This window comes from Macaca nemestrina, chromosome 19 (assembly GCF_043159975.1).
Source record: "Macaca nemestrina isolate mMacNem1 chromosome 19, mMacNem.hap1, whole genome shotgun sequence".
In the NCBI taxonomy this organism is placed as follows: domain Eukaryota; kingdom Metazoa; phylum Chordata; class Mammalia; order Primates; family Cercopithecidae; genus Macaca; species Macaca nemestrina.
In genome coordinates, this window is record NC_092143.1 from 71,590,168 (window position 1) to 71,609,108 (window position 18,941).

Here is an 18,941-nt window from a genome sequence, read left to right on the forward strand (position 1 = left end):
AAATTATCTGTTGAAATATGAATACATATAGACTTTACATTTGTGGAAACATCTATTTTCTTTTTTTCCAAGACAGGAGTCTTGCTCTTGTTGCCCTGGCTGGAGTGCAATGGTGTGGTCTTGGCTCACTGCAACCTCCGCCTCCCGCGGGGGTTCGAGTGATTCTCTTGCCTCAGCCTCCTGAGTAGCTGGGATTACAGGTGCCCCCCACCATGCCTGGCTAATTTTTAGTATTTTTAGTAGAGATGGAGTTTCACCATATTGGCCAGGCTAGTCTTGAACTCCTGACCTCAAGTGATCCACCCACCTTGGCCTCCCAAAGTGCTGGGATTACAAGCGTGAGCCACCGCGCCCGGCCAGGAAACATCTATTTTCTAAGAAACCATATGATACAAGACAGCACTGGACTAAGAGTTATATAGCTGGTTCTAATACTGGTTCTGTTACTAACAAGTTAGGTGAGTTTTAGATACCTCCGGTCTTTTGATACTTCATTAATCTGTAACATTAAAAGCTTGCATCGGATTATCTCTAATGTTCCTGCCAGTTCTAAAATTCCATTATTGGCCAGGTAATCCCAACACTTTAGGAGGCTGAGGTGGGAGGATCCTTTCAGCCAAGGACTTTGAGACCAGCCTAAGCAAAATAGAGATCCCTGTGTCTACAAAAATATATATATTTTAAAAAATTAGCTGGGAATGGTGGCCTGTGCCTGCAGTCCCAGCTACTCAGGAGGCTGAGGTGAGAGGATTGCTGGAGCCCAAGAATTCAAGGCTCTTCAAGCAGGGAGCTATCAGTGCACCACTGCATTCCACCCTGGGTGACAGAATGAGACTCTGTCTCTAAAAAAATAAAAAATAAAAATAAAATCCCACCATTTCACTACATAAACTATAATATTCTGGTAAGATTATTCTACATTTTAATATACACTTTCAATTCAAATGGATACATGCATATATACAGATACCTGAGCAGCCATATCAACCAGCTGTGGAAGCTTCAAATACTTTCCATCTCCTTCCTTAAGGAAATCTAACAAGCTTCCTGTAACAGACAGTAAGATATTCACACAAAATAAGCAAATCTTATATTAGCATTGAAATGAATACTCCACCCCAAATCACAACACAGAACTTCTTAGCTTTTCATTTTTTAAAATTTTGTGCAGTTTTGGAGTTTCTAAATAATTATCTAGATCCCAGAAGAGGTCTCTAAGCTGAAATTTTGAAAACTTCTCCTGATAACATACGCAAAAAAAAAGAAAATGCATTAACTTTACCTGACAAGAGGCATTTTTTCCTTGCTTTGATCAATATCCCAATTCTGATTCAGGAAGTAGTATTAAATACTTACATAATTTTAAGTAAACCTGATTCAAGAATTCAGACAACTAGGAATATCTTGGGGGTAGTTAAAACTAAATACAGGTAGCTAAATGAGTTGCTGTCGAACTACTGCTGTGACCAAGCTCTCTCTGAAAACTACCAAGTACTATGAATAACAGCAAAGAAAAAGGCTAGAAGTCTGATTATGGCTTCTCTATTATTTGTTAAAAGCTTACAATGTACTTGAATTTAATCAAGAGAAAACATCACACAAACCCAAATTAAGGCACATTTAAAACATAAAAGTGGTCTATTCTCTTCAGAAGTAACAATGCTATGGAAGACAGAGGAAGGTGCAGGAATGGCTCCAGATTAAAGACGACTAAATAGAAATGACAACTAAATGGAATGCCTGACCACAAACTGGATCGGGGCAGTGTAGTCGGTGTACTTACTGGTCCAGAGCTAGGGAAACCAAATTCCAGGCGAAAGAAAAAACATGAAGAAAATCATGAAAACAAAGAGCAGAACAGTGGGTTTATGTTGGAGTGCATGGGGCAATGAGTTTGAACAGATTATCAAGGGACAAGTGCTAAGTGAATACCAACATGAGGAATTAAAGAGTTTTAAAAATAGAAAGGACTTTTGTTATCTTGTATTCTAAATCTCTCCCGTCTGGAAATAATTGTTCCCAGTGGTCTGACAACACAGAATTCTACCATGTTCTCCCAATTAAGTAATTTTTAAATTAATATACAGCGCTAAATGGGCTATTAGTCTTACCTTCATTATATTTCTTATGCTCCCAATGTATTTTTTAATTGTTAAAAGTCTTTATCTGAAACCGAGTCTCGCTTAGTCACACAGGCTGGAGTGCAGCGGTGTCATCTTGGCTCACTGAAACCTCTGCCTCCCAGGCTCAAGCCATTCTCGTGCCTCAGCTTCCCAAGCAGCTAGAACTACAGCATGAGCCACCAAGCCTGGCTATTTTTTGTATTTTTAGTAGAGACAGGGTTTCGCTATGTTGGCCAGGCTGGGATCGAACTCCTGACCTCAAGTGATCTACCTGCCTCAGCCTCCCAAAGTGCTGGGATTGGAGGCGTGAACCACTGTGCCTGGCCTGCTTCCAATACCTTGATTTAAACATCTTCCCTCTCCTTTTCTCCCTTTTTTTTTTTTTTTTTTTGAGACAGGGTCTCATTTTTTCACCCCAGATGGAGTGCAGTGGCACAAGCACAGCTCACTGTGGCCTCAACCTCCTGGGCTCAAGCAATTCTCATGCCTCAGCCTCCTGAGTAGGGACTACATGTGTGTGCCACCATGCCCTGCTAATTTTTTTAGTTTTTGTAGAGATGGGGTTTCACCATGTTTCCCAGGTCAGCCACCATGCCTGGCCCTCCCTTCTCCTCTGGTTCATCTAATATACTCTTTGAAAGGGCATATTTGGCCTGGGTGTGGTGGCTCACACCTGTAATTGCAGCACTTTGGGTGGCCAAGGCAGGCTGATCGCTTGACCCCAGGAGTTCCAAACCAGCCTGGGAAACAGGGAGAAACCCCATCTGCAGAAAAATACAAAAATTATCTATGTGGGGTGGCATGCACCTGTAATCCCAGCTACTTGGGAGGCTGAGATGAGAGGATCACTTGAGCCCAGGGAGGTCGAAGCTGCAGAGAACTGTGACTGCACTCCACCCTGGGGGATAGAGTGAGGCCCCATCTCACAAAAAACCAAAAACAAAAAACAAAACACCAAGCAAACCAAAAAAATGCCGTATTTGGCAACTGTTTGCAGTATACATTCCTTCCAAAGAGCGCCAGGTGCTTTGGGTCTTTAGGTGTGTTCTGGCTATCAATAAATAGGCTGTACCATTTCTTAACTTTCGGTTTCAGTCCCCTTTTGTGGGGAAAACTTTTCCTATAGCAAATACGTAACTTGTAGTTGTCCTTGTCACCACTAGATGGAACTACATCATTGGTCAAGATAGACTACTGGAGAAGGTGACATAATTAGTGACTACTGTATATTATTGGTTCAAGAGTAAAAATAACAACAATAAAGCAGATCGAATCAAACACATAAAAATCAGGCCTGTCAGCTTATCTGCTGACTTACTAATTCCTCTTCTAAAGGATCATTTGCACAGGGAAAAAGAGGAAAGAGTATTAATATCTTTATCCTCCCCCTAACCCTGTTACTGAAGATCCCATCTTGTGGTCTAGAGTTTGGGAAAATGAAGAAATTTCCATTGAAAGCAGTGGGGAGGCCAGGCACAGTGGCTCATGCTGGTGATACCAGCACTTTGGGAGGCCAAAAAGGGAGGATTGCTTGAGGCCAGGAGTTCAAAATCAGCCTGGGCAACATAGTTGAGACCCCAGTCTCTATCCAAAAAAAAAAAAAACAGTGGCGAAAAAAGTTCCTAGAAGTCCTGAATATAGGAATTATGTTTATATTAAAATGAGAAAACTAATTTATTTTAACTTTACCTTATTTCTTTGCTTTAGTACTAAAAATGTAAGTATCTTTCTGATTTTATCATTTTAATTAAATGTGTACAGACAATTTCTATTTTTCACCTTTCTAGCTTTTCCATTTCTTTTAGCCAAACTTAATTTCAAAATTAATTCAGCTTGCCTACTTTTCCTTTTAAACGTCATACTATCCTCTGGAATAACTGGATAATCACTATTCCATTAAACAAAGTCAGGTTTCTTCTATTCAAATGTCTATAGAAAAATCTTAAATTAGAAAACGGTATACGATAAGTCTATATGCATATAAATAGAAATAAAGACTCTTAAAAATATTATCAACACGAATACCTAAAGAGATACTAATACATACCTTTTGACATAAATTCAGTGACAATGTAAATTGGCTCTTCAGAAACAACAGCATATAGTGGGACAAGTTTATCATGTCTTAATTTTTTCATTATCTGAGCTTCTTGAAGGAAAGCTTCTGGCATCATTGTACCTGGTTTTAGTGTTTTGATTGCTACTTTTGTGGTTCCATTCCATGTTCCTAAACAACACATTTTATGAATTTATATTTTAAAGGATTTTAGACCAAACTTCAGTAAACAGCACTTACCTTAAATAATGAAACATATTTTATCATAAATTGTTGCACTTTAATCCACAGCTAAACAATGACAGAAAACAAAAATTCAGGCTTCTTACCCATCCACACTTCGCCAAAACATCCTTGTCCTAGTTTAACCTCTAGTCGCAAAGATTCTCGAGGGATTTCCCAAGCATCTTTTGCTAGACCTTGAGTCTGAGGTTTCACGGTTGGACACACAGTTGTTAACTTGTGGCATAAACCATCAGCATGTTCTAGATAAATGAATAAACTACACTGTAAAATCAATTACAAAAATTACGGGGTACGTAGTGTATCAATGTTTTAAGTTTACACTGTAGAAAAACAAAAATAGAAGTCCTTTCGAGTTTTACTCTAAAAACACAAAACAAAAAGGGAGTTGTCCATAAGAAGCAAAACATGAAATATATATATATAAAAATATATAATATAAATATATATAAGTGAAATATTTTGTAAAATTTATTGTTAAGGCCAGGCACAGTGGCTCATGTCTGTAATCCCAGCACTTTGAGAGGTTGAGGCGGACGGATAACGAGGTCAGGAGTTTGAGACCAGCCTGGCCAATACGTGAAATGCTGTCTCTACTGAAAATACAAAAATTAGCCGGACGTGGTGGTGCATGCCTATAGTCCCAGCTACTCAGGGGGCTGAGTCAGATGAATCGCTTGAACCCGGGAGGCAGAGGCTGCAGTGAGCCAAAATCGTGCCACTGCACTCTAGTCTGGGTGACACAGTGAGATTGACTCAAAATATATATACACACACACACACACACACACACATTATTTACTAAATACTTAGTATGTATATACTTATAGTAAATATATTAGCATATTTGCTACTTAGTATAACTTAAAATATATAAATATTATTTACTAAACACTTAGTATGTTCCAGTACTGTGCTAAATTTGTACTTTACAAATATCTCATATAAATGAAGCTTTGAAAACATATGCAACTTTCCCCCAAGGTCCTGCAGTTAGTAAATGGTAGAGATGGGATTCAAATCAAGGTCTGTCTGTTTCTAAAGTTCTGCCTTTGTACACTGGGTTTTATTAATTTTCAAAGACAATGTTATCATTAAATGTTATATTTAATAGCCACTAATTTGTAACAGGCATACCAAAAATCAAAGAAAAAGTTTATTTAGGATCATTTAGGAGATTTTTTTTTTTTTTTTTTGAGATGGAGTCTCACTCTGTTGCCCAGGATGGAGTGCAACGGTGTGATCTCAGTTCACTGTAACCTCCACCTCCCGGGTTCAAGTGATTCTCCTGCCTCAGCCTCCCAAGTAGCTGGGCCTACAGGCACACGCCACCAAGCCTGGCTACATTTTTTTGTATTTTAATAAAGATAGGGTTTTGTCATGTTGCCCAGGCTGGTCTTGAACTACTGACTTCAAGTGATCTGTCCGCTTCAGCCTTCCAAAGTGGTGCGATTACAGGTGTGAGCCACCGTGCCAGCCCTTTTTTTTTTTTTTAAGAGATGAGGTCTCGCTATGTTGCCCAGACTGTTCTTGAACTCCTGGCCTCAAATGATCCTCCTACATCAGTAGTTGGGATTAAAGGCACAAGCCACCATGCCTAGCAGGAGACTGATTTTTTAAATAAGGGAGACACAAAGTCAGGGAACCCTAGATTCATAACGGCTTAACTTGTGAATTCTGCTTATACAATCTTTCTTATTGAAAATGAGACATGTTCTCTCCTATTCTCACTAAATAACCACACAAATTCACATTGTGACAAAGGCAATTACAAGTGATGCCACTGCTTGGTAACATGCTTAATCAATGTCAAGATTGCTGGTTGACTTGACAGACACAGTTTGTAGCTAGCTGTCATTGAAGACATTACCATGGAAACATCCCCTCTCCCAGTATTAATCATATAAAGACTTTCAGGGGCATTCATATACCAAATTGGTAATGAAAAATTTTGAGACAGAAGATTCTAATATTAAATACCTTCAGTCCTTGAAAGACAAAAAATGTCTATAATCACTGTAGGTTAATTTTCTAGGATAAGAAAAATGTATCATCAGACCAAATTTCATTGGATTTACATTTAGGAAAGCTTATGTGATCCAGCCCATGCAGAGGAAGGTAATCCTTCTGGCGTAGCTTTTTCTGCTACCCAATGTGTCCATAAATATTTGCTTTTAGGTTTATTTTCACAATGTACATGTGACGAAATGAACTCCAGTGTAAATACTATGCCAGTAAGATATAAGGACTCAAATGATGAGAGTCTATTAGCACATTATCTGAGTAGCACGATTCAAGTACTAAGTATTACCTGTTCCTCCTTTTAAAACTAGAATACAACAGACATTTATTGGGTATGTATTATGTGTAAATAAGTGTGTTAAATCTTAAGAGAAATAAGGATATGGATTTTGTCCTCATAAACTAGAATGTGAAGAAATAATTTTTACCTTCGAAATATTCACATACCTGTGTAGTGTTTCACCAATTTCTGCAGAGTATCAAATTGTGCTCTGGTTGTGATATAGTATCCACCATTGTCAAGCTTCCTAATTTTGTAGTGTTTCACATTGTCACCCCTTACCTCATCCCAATCACGAATAGAGAGGGAATAAGCACCTGGGTGAAAAATAAAAACTTTCACTATAACTTTCTCAAAATACTGCCTCAAGAAATTTTATACTTACACTAATATAACAATATTCATACCTTTAGTAGTTTCACTCTCTCTTACTAAGAAAATACCTCGTTGATTTCCAGGATTCAGAAGTAATCTTTCAGCATCTTTTCTCCCCATTTTGCCAAAATACCATCTGGAAAAAAATTAAGTGTTTTGAATTGAAAAGTATGAGGTTCAGAAAAATTATACACAAGTGTCAGTAAGAATGGATTGGGATAGGTTTGGATGACAAAGAATAGCTAAGAGAACACAGCTCAAAATACAGGAAAATTTAAGAGTTTTATTGATTAGTAATATCCAAATATTACTGTTAGAATATACTTATACTCTTATAGTATTTCCATGTATTAACTACTCAATATGTCTCTTAAAACTCCACCTGACAGTCACAGGAACAGTAAATGGAGAAGGAAAGGCAGCAAAATAACAGACCCTTTCTGTCAGTGACAAATGGAAATATTAAGATATGACAGGAAGAATAGAAGTGGTTCCCTGGTAACAGCATCATCATCTGTATTCAGTAAGACACAAGTATATCACACCCAAATTATTAGTAACTCTTAAATATGTGTGGGTTTAATTTAATAAGGTTTTGTGAATAAAATGACAGTGTCTGCTGTGGAAGAGCTCACAGAAAACTGCAGAAGACAAAAACAGAAAGTAAGAAGCACCATAGTAGAACAAAGAGTTATTGAGACACATTACAGGTCATTAATAAAAGCAAACAAACATTGATAGAGCACCTATCATATGCAAGGAACTCTGTTAAGTGTTATAATATGAAAATAAAGTAGCATTTATGAATCCCAGATAAACTGGTTTAACCTAAAAGTAGTATGTCACTGAAGGTGAATTCTGACTTTTTAAAAGTTGCAAAAATAGGACACAGAACTCCCATACACCCTACAACAAACCCTACAACTAGGTTCCCCAACAGCTAACACTTCGCTTTGTCATACTCTCTCCGTCTCTTTATATGTATGTGTGTGCATGTATATATAGATACATATTTTTTCTTAACTAATTTTAAGTTGCAAACATGCTGAATTATTACCTCAAATACTTCAGTGTGTACTTGCTAAAAGAGAAGGATACTTTCCTACATTAACTACAATGCAAGTGCCTAAAATCAAGAGGTTAACAGTCATATAAAACTAACTGAAGGTAATATTTTTTCATGGTCATATTACTTTTATAATCATAAAGTGGTAATAAATCTCTGAAATATTTAAAAATAGTAAAACTTTAAAGAATGTAGTCTTTGGGCCAGGCGTAATGGCTCACGCCTGTGATCCCAGCACTTGGGTGGGAGGCTGAGGCGGGTGGATCACTTGAGGTCAGGAGTCAGCCTGGCCAACAGGCAAAACCCCGTCTTTACTAAAAATACAAAAATTAGCTGGGCATGGTGGTGCATGCCTGTAGTCCCAGCTGCTTGGGAGGCCGAGGCAGTTATTGCTTGAGCTTGGGAGGTGGAGGTTGCAGTGAGCCGAGATCACGCCACTGCACTCCAACCTGGGCGACAGAGCCAAGACCCTGTCTCAAAAAAAAAAAAAGAAAAATGTAAGTGTCTGATATGTATGGGATGCATATATACACCAATATACCCATCCATACCAGCACACCCCCATATATAAGCTGCAAGTTAAAAAATAAGTCAAGGCAGGGAATGAGGATAATCTGAAGGCAAATTTTTGAAGTGAGACAGTCTGAAAAATATGCAAAAGGTTTACAGATACATATTTAAGTGAAAACACAAGAGAGACTAGGCATAAGGAAATATAATTGATGCAGATTCGTTTATGATCCTACTCTAAGCAAATACTATGATGTTAGTTATTAATTTTTAAGTAACATCTATTAATACGATACATTAGCTGAATTAAGACTGGTATGTAATTCTGTGTGTGTAAAGTTGTGGCTAAGTAGAATGTGCATTAAAACATTTTAAAAATCAAAATAATTAATAAAATATGAGGTAGTGCCATACTCTTCTGCCTGAATGGAATCTGCAGGCGCTACATAATTGCTTGGGATATAACCATTCTTTCCTGTAGCGATTGATCTTGCTTCCCACCAATCTCCTTCCCTGCAACACATAAAACAGCAATCACCGCAAGGTAGACAATTGCCCAAGGTACAAAATATTGCAGTGCTATCTTCCATCTGAAGTAAACGAAGGGTATTACTTTCATTTTTTATTTATACATTCATTGGATCAAGAATTAAACTTGAACGATATTAAAAAATAGGTTACATGAATTAAAGGAAGCACAATTGCATACTGCTGTTCCAAATAAAGCCCCAAAACCCTACACACTTTCAGTTATAAGATTTCTTTTTTTAACACAATTCTTTCAACCTAAGACAGACTATGGTGAATAAAACAATTTGGGAAGTAAATCTTTCAAATTACTCCGTTTGTTTTCTTTTTCTTTTTTTTTTCTAAAGCTTTAAGGTGTAAGCTGCATGCCATAAAATTCCCCCATTTAAGATGTACAATTCACTAGTTTTTAATATATTCAGAGTTGTACAACCATTATCACAATCAATTTTAGAACATTTTCATCGCCCCCAAAAGAAACCCTGTACCCATAAGCAATCACTCCGCACCCCCAACTCCCTCCAACCACTGGCAACCCCATTCATCAGCTTTCTGTCTGTCTCTATGGATATGCCCACTGCATGCACTTCATATAAATGGAAATATGTCATTTATGTGGTCTTCTGTAACTGACTTACTTGGCATAATTTTTTAAAGGTTCATCTAGGTTATAGCATGTGTATCAGTAGTCCATTCTTTATTGCCAAATGCTTTTCTCTTTATAGTACATAAAATTGTAATATTCTTTTTTACTCATTTTAGATAAAAAAACAAAAAAAACCCCAAAAACAACACAATGCTCTAACAGTCCTGTAGCCAAACAATTAACAATGAGCAATAAAGTTAAAAACTGAATTGATGGGCCAGGCGCAGTGGCTCAAGCCTGTAATCCCAGCACTTTGAGAGGCTGAGGCAGGCAGATCACCTGAGGTCCGGAGTTCAAGACCAGCCTGGTCAACATGGGGAAACCCGGTCTCTACTAAAAATACAAAAATTAGCCAGACGCAGTGGCGTGCACCTGTAGTCCCAGCTACCTGGGAAGCTGAGGCAGCAGAATCGCTTGAACCTGGGAGGTGGAGGTTGCAGTGAGCCAAGATCATGCCAATGCACTCCAGCCTGGACAACAGAATGAGACTCCATCTAAAAAAAAAAAAAAAAAAAAAAAAAAAGAAAGAAAAAAGAAAGGAAAAAAAAAAAAAAACCACTGCATTTCTGGTCGGGCGCAGTGGCTTATGCCTGCAATCCCAGTACTTTTGGAGGCTGGGGTGGGCAGATCACCTGAGGTCAGGAGTTCGTGACCAACCTGGCCAACATGGTGAAACCCTGTCTCTACTAAAAATACAAAAATTAGCTGGGAGTGGTGGTGTGTGCCTGTAATCCCAGTTACTCAGAAGACTGAGGCAGGAGAATCGCTTGAATCTGGGAGGCAGAGTTTGCAGTCAGTCAAGATCATGCCATTGCACTCCAGCCTGGGTGACAAGAGAAAAACTCCATCTCAAAAAAACAAAAAACTTGCCGGGTGCGGTGGCTCAAGCCTGTAATCCCAGCACTTTGGGAGGCCAAGACGGGCGGATCACGAGGTCAGGAGATCGAGACCATCCTGGCTAACACCGTGAAACCCCATCTCTACTAAAAATACAAAAAACTAGCCGGGCGAGGTGGCAGGCGCCTGTAGTCCCAGCTACTCCGGAGGCTGAGGCAGGAGAATGGCCTAAACCCGGGAGGCGGAGCTTGCAGTGAGCTGAGATCCGGCCACTGCACTCCAGCCCGGGCTACAGAGCAAGACTCCGTCTCAAAAAAAAAAAAAAAAAAAAACAACAAAAAACAAAAAACAAAAAACCCCTGAATTTCTAGAATAATGCATACTTATAAACATGTTATCTAGAAATATTCCAGTAAGACCAAAATTAAATAATTCAGAACATGAGAACTATGTGTGGTTTATAACACATAAGCCCTCATTTTTTCAAAATTAATGTGAAAAGACCAAATATAATCAGTCTTTAAACAGGAAGACAGATATGGGATTTGTTACTAAAGATTAAATGCATGTTTTGCTTCACCGAAGACAAAAATTGAAAAGGTACTGTCCAAATTAAAATGTTATCAATGCCTAGATAAATTTGCTCTCTAGAAAACGAATGGAAAATCCCTCAGTAATTCAAATATTTAGAAACTCATACACTTGGTTTGTGGTTCCTCATATATACTAAGCACTTTGAGATACATAAACCAAAAACCTTGTATTTGATCCTGCTAAGCATTCATTGATTCATTCTAACATTACTGAACACCTATCAAGTGACAGACTTTAGAGTGTGCTGGAAATAAAAGTAAAAAAACAGTCCTCGACTTCAAGGAATTCACAGTCTAGAGCTGGGTTTTGCAACTTCAGCACTACTCACACCTTGGACTTGATCATTCTTTGCTGTGGGAGGCTGTTGTGTGCATTTTAAGATATTCACCAGTGTCCCTGGCCTCGACTCACTAGAAGACAGTGGCAGCACCCCAACTGTGACAACCAAAAATGTCTCCAGATATTGACAAATGTCCCCTGGGTGATTCTGTCCCAGGTTGAGAACCAATGGTCTAAAAGAATGACAAGCAAGTGACAAATTGTCATTCAAAATGCGATGAGAGCTATGATTGAGGTTTGCATAGGTTGCTATGTAAACACCTAAGACAGATACTTAATTCAGCAGGGGATAGACTGGGCCAGGCAGGGGAGGAAGAATGTAAGGAAAGGCATCCTTGAGAAAGGACATATTAACTATATTTTGAAGGGTGAGTAGGATTAACTAAATAAAGGAAAGAAATGGAAAGATGAGACATCACATTCCAGAAAAAAGAAACAGTATGTGTGAAAGCATGAGAGTATGAGAAACTCCAGCATACTCAGAAAATTGCAAGTAATTCAGTATGCCTGGGTAGTAGAGTCAGAAGAGGGGAGAAGCATATAGTAAATTCTCAATGAATGATGGCTGTTATCATTGTTGTTTTCCTTTTATCTTGATGGCAAGTGGTAGGTACTGAGTAATTTTAAAAGTAGAAGGATATGACCATATTTTATGTTCTGGAACAATAACTGGTAGCAGATGGGAACAAGGATGGAAGAAAACATGACTGGAAGCAAATAGACCATAAATACATATTTTGAGAAGCTACAGAGTGGTCATTATGCTTGCTAATGAAATTATTCGATCTACTTTCTACAATGAGCATCAAATTTTCTACAGTGTACCTCTAGACTTTAAAAGTCTAAGAGTCACATAAGGAATAAAACAACTTAATTTCATCAATTGGAAAGTACATGGGTTCCTTACCCAACTTTTTCCTTTTTTTTTTTTTTTTTAATAGGATGAGATAAGATCTTTAAACCATCTGGTACTTAGAAAAATAGGAGCATCGAATTCTCTTCCTAAAATTAAAAAAAAAAAAAAAATACACTTACATGTACCCCCCTCAATAACTCTTCATTCTTAAATCTCTGTTTATGGCAGAACCACAGCAGCACAAATGGTAGAAGTAATAACTTCTGGCTACAGCAGCAGTGTTACGACATGCCTCTAAAGAAGCCAATGCATCGTTAAACCCAGTGGGCAGCGCATGCCCTACCTCTCTCATCTCTGGATCAACAACTAGCTCAGCAGTTTCAGTGTAAAGACCAGATTTCTGTCAGTATTTCTCTCACAAAATATTCATGACACTTACGTATTGTTAATTATTTGAAATCTTTCACCCTTCTTAAATGAAAGGTCTTCTGTAGTTCTAGCTTCATAATCATATAAGGCCACAAATATAGTAACACCACCTATCAGAGGGAAAAAACACCAAGGTAAATTATGTAGCTAAGTTAACAAAACAGAAAAAAAGAACTATTGCCAGCCCAAAAAGAGAAAAAAAAAAAAAAAAAGCTTAAGGATAGTTTTTACTGTAGTCTCCAGAAACTATTTTTAGAAGTTGGAGCTACTGAATAATTTTAAAGTAGAGAGACATGACCATATTTTATGTTCTGGGACAATAACTCAAAAACTGGTAGTAATAACTAGTCTTAAACTGTCTGAAGACCTTCCATACTACTACTATATTCTGCAAATTGTAAAACTCTGTAGACTTGGAGAAACAAATTTAATTTTGTTTCTTTTTTTGAGACGAAGTCTCACTCTGTCACCCAGGCTGCAGTGCAGTGGTGTGATACTGACTTGCTGTAACCTCTGCCTCCTAGGTTCAAGCGACTCTCATGCCTCACCCTCCTAAGTAGCTGGGATTACAGGCATGTGCCACCACACCTAGTTAATTTTTTTCTATTTTTAGTAGAGACAGGGTTTCACTGGGTTAGCGAGGCTGGTTTTGAACTCTGGCCCCAAGTGATTCGCTCGCCTTGGCCTCCCAAAGTGCTGGGATTACAGACGCAAGCCACTGTGTCCAGTCAACAAATTTAATTTTGACTCATGGTTGCAACATCTCTGGCTTGGAAGTGTAGTCAAATTTCAAATCAATTATTTGACAGAAAAAGCATTGATAAGCACTATAAACAAGTGAGGCAGTGTTCTTCATATAAATAATGAATGAACAATTGCATCTAATCATTACCAGTAATAACTAATTTACTAGTTCTAGCAAAATTATTACATATTTAACACTTAAAGATAAAAACGTCATGTTCTGTCTTAAATGGTATCAGATGGTCACAGCAGCTCATGTCTGTAATCTCAGCACTTTGGGAGGCCAAGGTGGGCGAATCACTTGAGGCCAGGAGTTTGAGACCTGTCTGGTCAACATGGCGAAAACCCGTCTGTACTAAAAATACAAATATTAGCCAGGCATGGTGGCGCATGCCTGTAATTCCAGCTACTTGCGAGGTTGAGACAGGAGAATCGCTTGAAACCTGGAGGTGGAGGTTGCCATGAGCCGAGATTGTGCCACTGCACTCCAGGTTGGGCGACACAGCGAGACTCTGCATCAAAAAAATAAAATAAAATAAAATAAAATAAAATAAAATAAAATGGTATGGATGATATGAATTATAAAGCATAAATTCAAAAACTAAACTGTCATATTTAGCATTATGTGCAGATGCTTAAAGAGATTAGCATCCTGAACAGCCAAACTATTATTTGCAAACAAAACAAATAATAAAACAGATGTATACAATATGCATGACCATTTCAATGTTAAAATCATTCAAGGCAGGTATTCAGGTTAAAAACCCCATAATAAATTAATATTCTTTTTAAAAACGGTATATATTTATTGTATACAACAGGATGCTTTGAAATATGTCTACTTGTGAAATGGCTAACTAGAACTAATTAACATATGCATTGCATCACATATCATTTTTGTGGTGAGAACACTTAAAATTTCGTTAGTAGTTTTCAAGAATACAATATATTGCTATTAACCGTGTTTTACAATAGATCTCTTGCCTCCTCCTATCTAAATTTTGTATCCTTTGGCCAACATATTTTTAATTTGAATATATATATGCTGTACTCAATATAATCCCACTGACTTGTCAGATCAAAAAAAATTTTTTTCTTTCTTGAAATGGGAGTCTTGCTCTGTTGTCCAGGCTGGAGTGCAGTGGCACAACCTTGGCTCACCACAACCTCACCTCCTGGGTTCAAGCGATTCTCCTGCCTCACTGTTCTGAGTAGCTGGGATTACAGGCGTGCACCTCCATGCCCCGCTAATTTTTGTATTTTTGTAGAGATGGGGTTTCACCATGTTGGCCAGGCTGGTCTCAAACTCCTGACCTCAAGTGATCTACCTGAGTCGGCCTCCCAAAGTGCTGGAATGAAAGGTGTGAGCCACTGTGCCCGGACGACATCTTTATTTGGATGTCTAATAAGCATTTAAAATCTATTACAAAACAAAGCTCTTGATTTTTGTCCTCTAACCTGTACCCAAGTCTTTCCTATCTAAGTAAATGGCCCTACTATCTAATCAGGTACTCAAGCCAAGTCCATTACTAGTGCTATCAGTTTTACCTCTAATATACTTACTATTTACTTTCCATTTCCACTGCTGCTACCCTAACCCAAGTCCTTGTCATCTCTCATTGGGGCTGGGTGGACTACTGAAAGTGCTAGTCTCATCTGCTTCTACACAGCTTCCCTACCATCCATTCTCCACACAGCTATCAGAGTCAGTTTTTCGCAAAAGAAAATTCAATCATGCAAATCCTTTCTTAATCTCTTCAGTAGTTTCTTCCTAGCTTTGAATAAAACCTAAACTCCCGACCAGAGTCTATGGGGTCCTGAGTAATTGTGGTGTCCTAACTCTTCAATCCCGTATTATACAATTCTCCCCTCTGTTTATACTCAAAACTTCCAAGTCTCCCTGTATCTCCTAAATGTTGCATTTGTTATTCCCTCTCTCTAGAAAGCTCTTTCCCAGGATTGCACATAGGTAGGTCATTGTGGCTAATCAAATCTCAGCTCAAGGCTGGGAGTGGTGGCTCACGCATGTAATTCCAGCACTTTGGGAGGTCAAGGCGGGTGCATCACCTAAGTCAGGAGTTCAAGACCAGCCTGGCCAACATGGCGAAACCCCGTCTCTACTAAAGTACAAAAAAAGTTAGCCGGGTGCCGTGGTGCATTTCTTATCTTAGCTACTCGGGAGGCTGAGGCACGAGAATCGCTTGAGCCTGGGAGGCGGAGCTTGCAGTGAGCTGAGATTGCGCCACTACACTCCAGCCTGGGTGACAAAGGGAGACTCCATCTCCCTCCCCCCGCCAAAAAAAAATCTCAGTTCAAATGATTTCTTTTTGAGATAGCTTTCCCTGATTAACTGTAAGGCCTTCACCATCATTCTAGTTAGTTCCTTCACAGCATTTAAGGATCATTAATCATCCATCCTGTTTAGTTGTTTATTCACTAATTATTGTCCAACCCTCTATAATGTAAGCTCCATTAGGGCAGAAACCTTGTTTGTCTTGCTCAACTCTCCATACCTGATACACAGACACTGAGTTAATAAATGAATACCCCTAATGGAGTATTTTATATAAGTAAATTGCTTTAGGTAACTAAAGTGTGTCTTTTTTTTTTTTTTTGGAGACGGAGTCTCGCTCTGTCGCCAGGCTGGATTTGCAGTGGTGCAATCTCGGCTCACTGCAACCTCCACCTCCTGGGTTCAAGCCATTCTCCTGCCTCAGCATCCCGAGTAGCTGGGATTACAGGCACGAGCCACCACGCCCAGCTAATTTTTTTGTATTTTTAGTAGAGATGGGGTTTCACCATGTTGGCCAGAATGGTCTCCATCTCTTGACCTTGTGATCCGCCCGCCTCGGCCTCCCAAAGTGCTGGGATTACAGGCATGAGCCACTGCGCTCAGTCTAAAGTGTGCCTTTAAGTATCAGTATTCAACCATTTTAGATCACTATCTTTCCCAAACATAATTCTAAAAGTAAACTTTTGCTAAAGACTGAGAAATGCCCTCATGGCCATCTACTACTGAAGTATTCAGAGTTAGGGGGCTGGAATTAAGACTGTAATTGACTTAATATGCATAACTTCTCAAATGAAGTCTAACAGAATCAGTGTACAGCAGTACTATGGCTTTTTTTTTTTTTTTTTTTTTTTTTTTGCGACAGAGTCTCGCTTTGTCACCCAGACTGGAGTGCAGTGGCGCAACCTCGGCTCACAGCAATCTCTGCCTCCTGGGTTCAAGCACTTCTCATGCCTCAGCCTCCCGAGTAGCTGGGACTACAGGCACACACCACCACGCCTGGCTAATTTTTTTGTAATTTTAGTAGAGACAGTGTTTCGCCATGTTGCCCAGGCTGGTCTTAAACTCCTGAGCTCAGGCAATCTGCCCACCTCGGCCTCCCAAAGTGCTGGGATTACAGGTGTGAGTCACCGCGCCTGCCCTCGCTATTGTTTCTGGTTCAGTTGGAACAGACTGAAGAAACAAATGTATAGTCAGTCCATGCTTGTAGTGGGGATTTATCTTTTGCCCCCACTGGCTATTAACGAGGACATATATTGCTTGATACGACGCTGGCAGCTGTTTTGCCAAGCCTAAGGATAAAGACACTCCCAAGGGCTGCAGAAGAGAGATAAAGAAATCTGAGTCCTTGATGACACTACAGAACTGCTGTGTCAAGGAACCCTGAAACTCACCCAACCTTTTTAAGCCAGCTATACTTCGTTACTTCAATGAAAAAGCATCCTGATATGGGGCCCTTTACAAAAGAGCTCATTTTCTCTCTTTTAAAACTGTTTGAATCTACTTTTTTAAGAACCTTCCTTCTCCATGAAAGGTTGTCAACTATCACTTCTTGCTATTCTGTAAAAGGATATGATAACGTAATAATTGGAATTCTGGAAGAGGACAATAAATCTGAGCTCTCCTACTTACTGTGACTTGGGGGAAAAATCATTTCAACTCTCTGAGCTTTAGGATTTTTCTTTTTTAAATCAGCAGCATCTGGGAGAAACATTCTATTATCACTACTTCACTGTCACTTAATTAACATCTATTAAGTAACTACTATAAGCCTTAAGCACTTTATAATCCTGAGAAGTTGTCAAATTCTTGAGGGAAAGGTATATGTTTTTAATCTTTATGTTCCCAGTGCCTACCACACAGTGGGGTGGGTGGGGGGAGCTCAATAACTATTTGAATAATGAGTTAATAAAATAATTAATGACATGATCCAGTACATAATCACCATCAGGTTACCACCAATTTTCCAGAACCATACCCATGTATACAATAAAACTAATTTTTATGTTAGAGACTAATTTTCACATACAATTATTTGAGAAGTCCTCAGGTAAGGTATCTTTCTTAAAGGCAGACAAGACTTAAGTATATATTACCCAAGGTGATGTTCTCAAACAGACAATGTACTTGTCCATTTAAATCTCACCTGTTAAACCAGCAGGATATGAACTTGGCACCACTGAGAATGAGGAAGATGCACCTCCAAAAGGTGTTACCCCTGAGGATCCTCCAAATGGTGTCATGGAAAGACTGCTGAAATTAACTGCTGTTCCCTTTGCTGAAGATGATGGACATGGTGACGCTGTAGTGGGTTCTGCTCCATAATGGCTCACACTTGTACTGACAGGCTCTGGAGTATTTTCAGGTCTGTATTTAATGGCTGGACTTTTGTTTTCTTTACTTTTAATGCAGCCCATTATCAAATCTACAGAGACGATAAAACAAATATTTTGAGAGTCAGTTAATACACAGGATACTTCAAAAAGACAGGGTTTGAAAAATCATTTTAAGAAAAGCATCTGCCATTCCTGCAAAAAGGAACATTAACAAAACAAAAAGAAGAAAGCTGGAAACGAGGTCTCTTCCCCTCATTTATCTTTATTACAATTTGCAAAAGCCTTACTCCAATCGCTTCATTCTCCAACTCAATCACCTTTAATAGTCCAATGACAACATGCCACAGTATACTGGGAAAACCATGGCTCTGAAGCCAGAGAGGCCTAAATTTGAATCCTGGCTTCCTACTTAGTAGTGGCGTGATCTCAGGGTATGTTGCTTAACCTCTATGCACTCCAGTTACTTGAAAAAATATCGCCAGGTGCGGTGGCTCACGCCTGTAACCCCAGCACTTTGGGAGGCCAAGGCGGGCGGATCACGAGGTCAGGAGTTTGAGACCATCCTGGCTAATATGGTGAAACCCCGTCTCTACTAAAAATGCAAAAAATTAGCTGGGCGGAGCTTGCAGTGAGCTGAGATTGCGCCACTGCACTCCAGCCTAGGGGA

General features: G+C 39.0%; 1 protein-coding gene across 8 annotated transcripts in view; it reads right to left on the reverse strand.

Moving 5' to 3' along the window:
- Window positions 1-18,941, reverse strand: part of LOC105464630 (YES proto-oncogene 1, Src family tyrosine kinase) — an 87,321-nt gene that overhangs the window by 15,964 nt on the left and 52,416 nt on the right. For 7 of the 8 annotated variants that reach the window (XM_071085581.1, XM_071085582.1, XM_071085583.1 and 4 more), the window contains exons 2-10: window positions 18,085-18,363; window positions 14,092-14,160; window positions 12,915-13,014; window positions 9,090-9,188; window positions 7,132-7,235; window positions 6,892-7,041; window positions 4,509-4,664; window positions 4,171-4,350; window positions 971-1,047 (exon numbers count right to left, since the gene is read on the reverse strand). In XM_071085581.1, the coding sequence (XP_070941682.1) occupies window positions 971-1,047; window positions 4,171-4,350; window positions 4,509-4,664; window positions 6,892-7,041; window positions 7,132-7,235; window positions 9,090-9,188; window positions 12,915-13,014; window positions 14,092-14,160; window positions 18,085-18,355 (1,206 nt within the window). In that variant the 5' untranslated portion in view covers window positions 18,356-18,363. The remainder of the gene's footprint in view (window positions 1-970; window positions 1,048-4,170; window positions 4,351-4,508; window positions 4,665-6,891; window positions 7,042-7,131; window positions 7,236-9,089; window positions 9,189-12,914; window positions 13,015-14,091; window positions 14,161-18,084; window positions 18,364-18,941) is intronic. The other variant, XM_071085577.1, reaches the window with a different exon arrangement.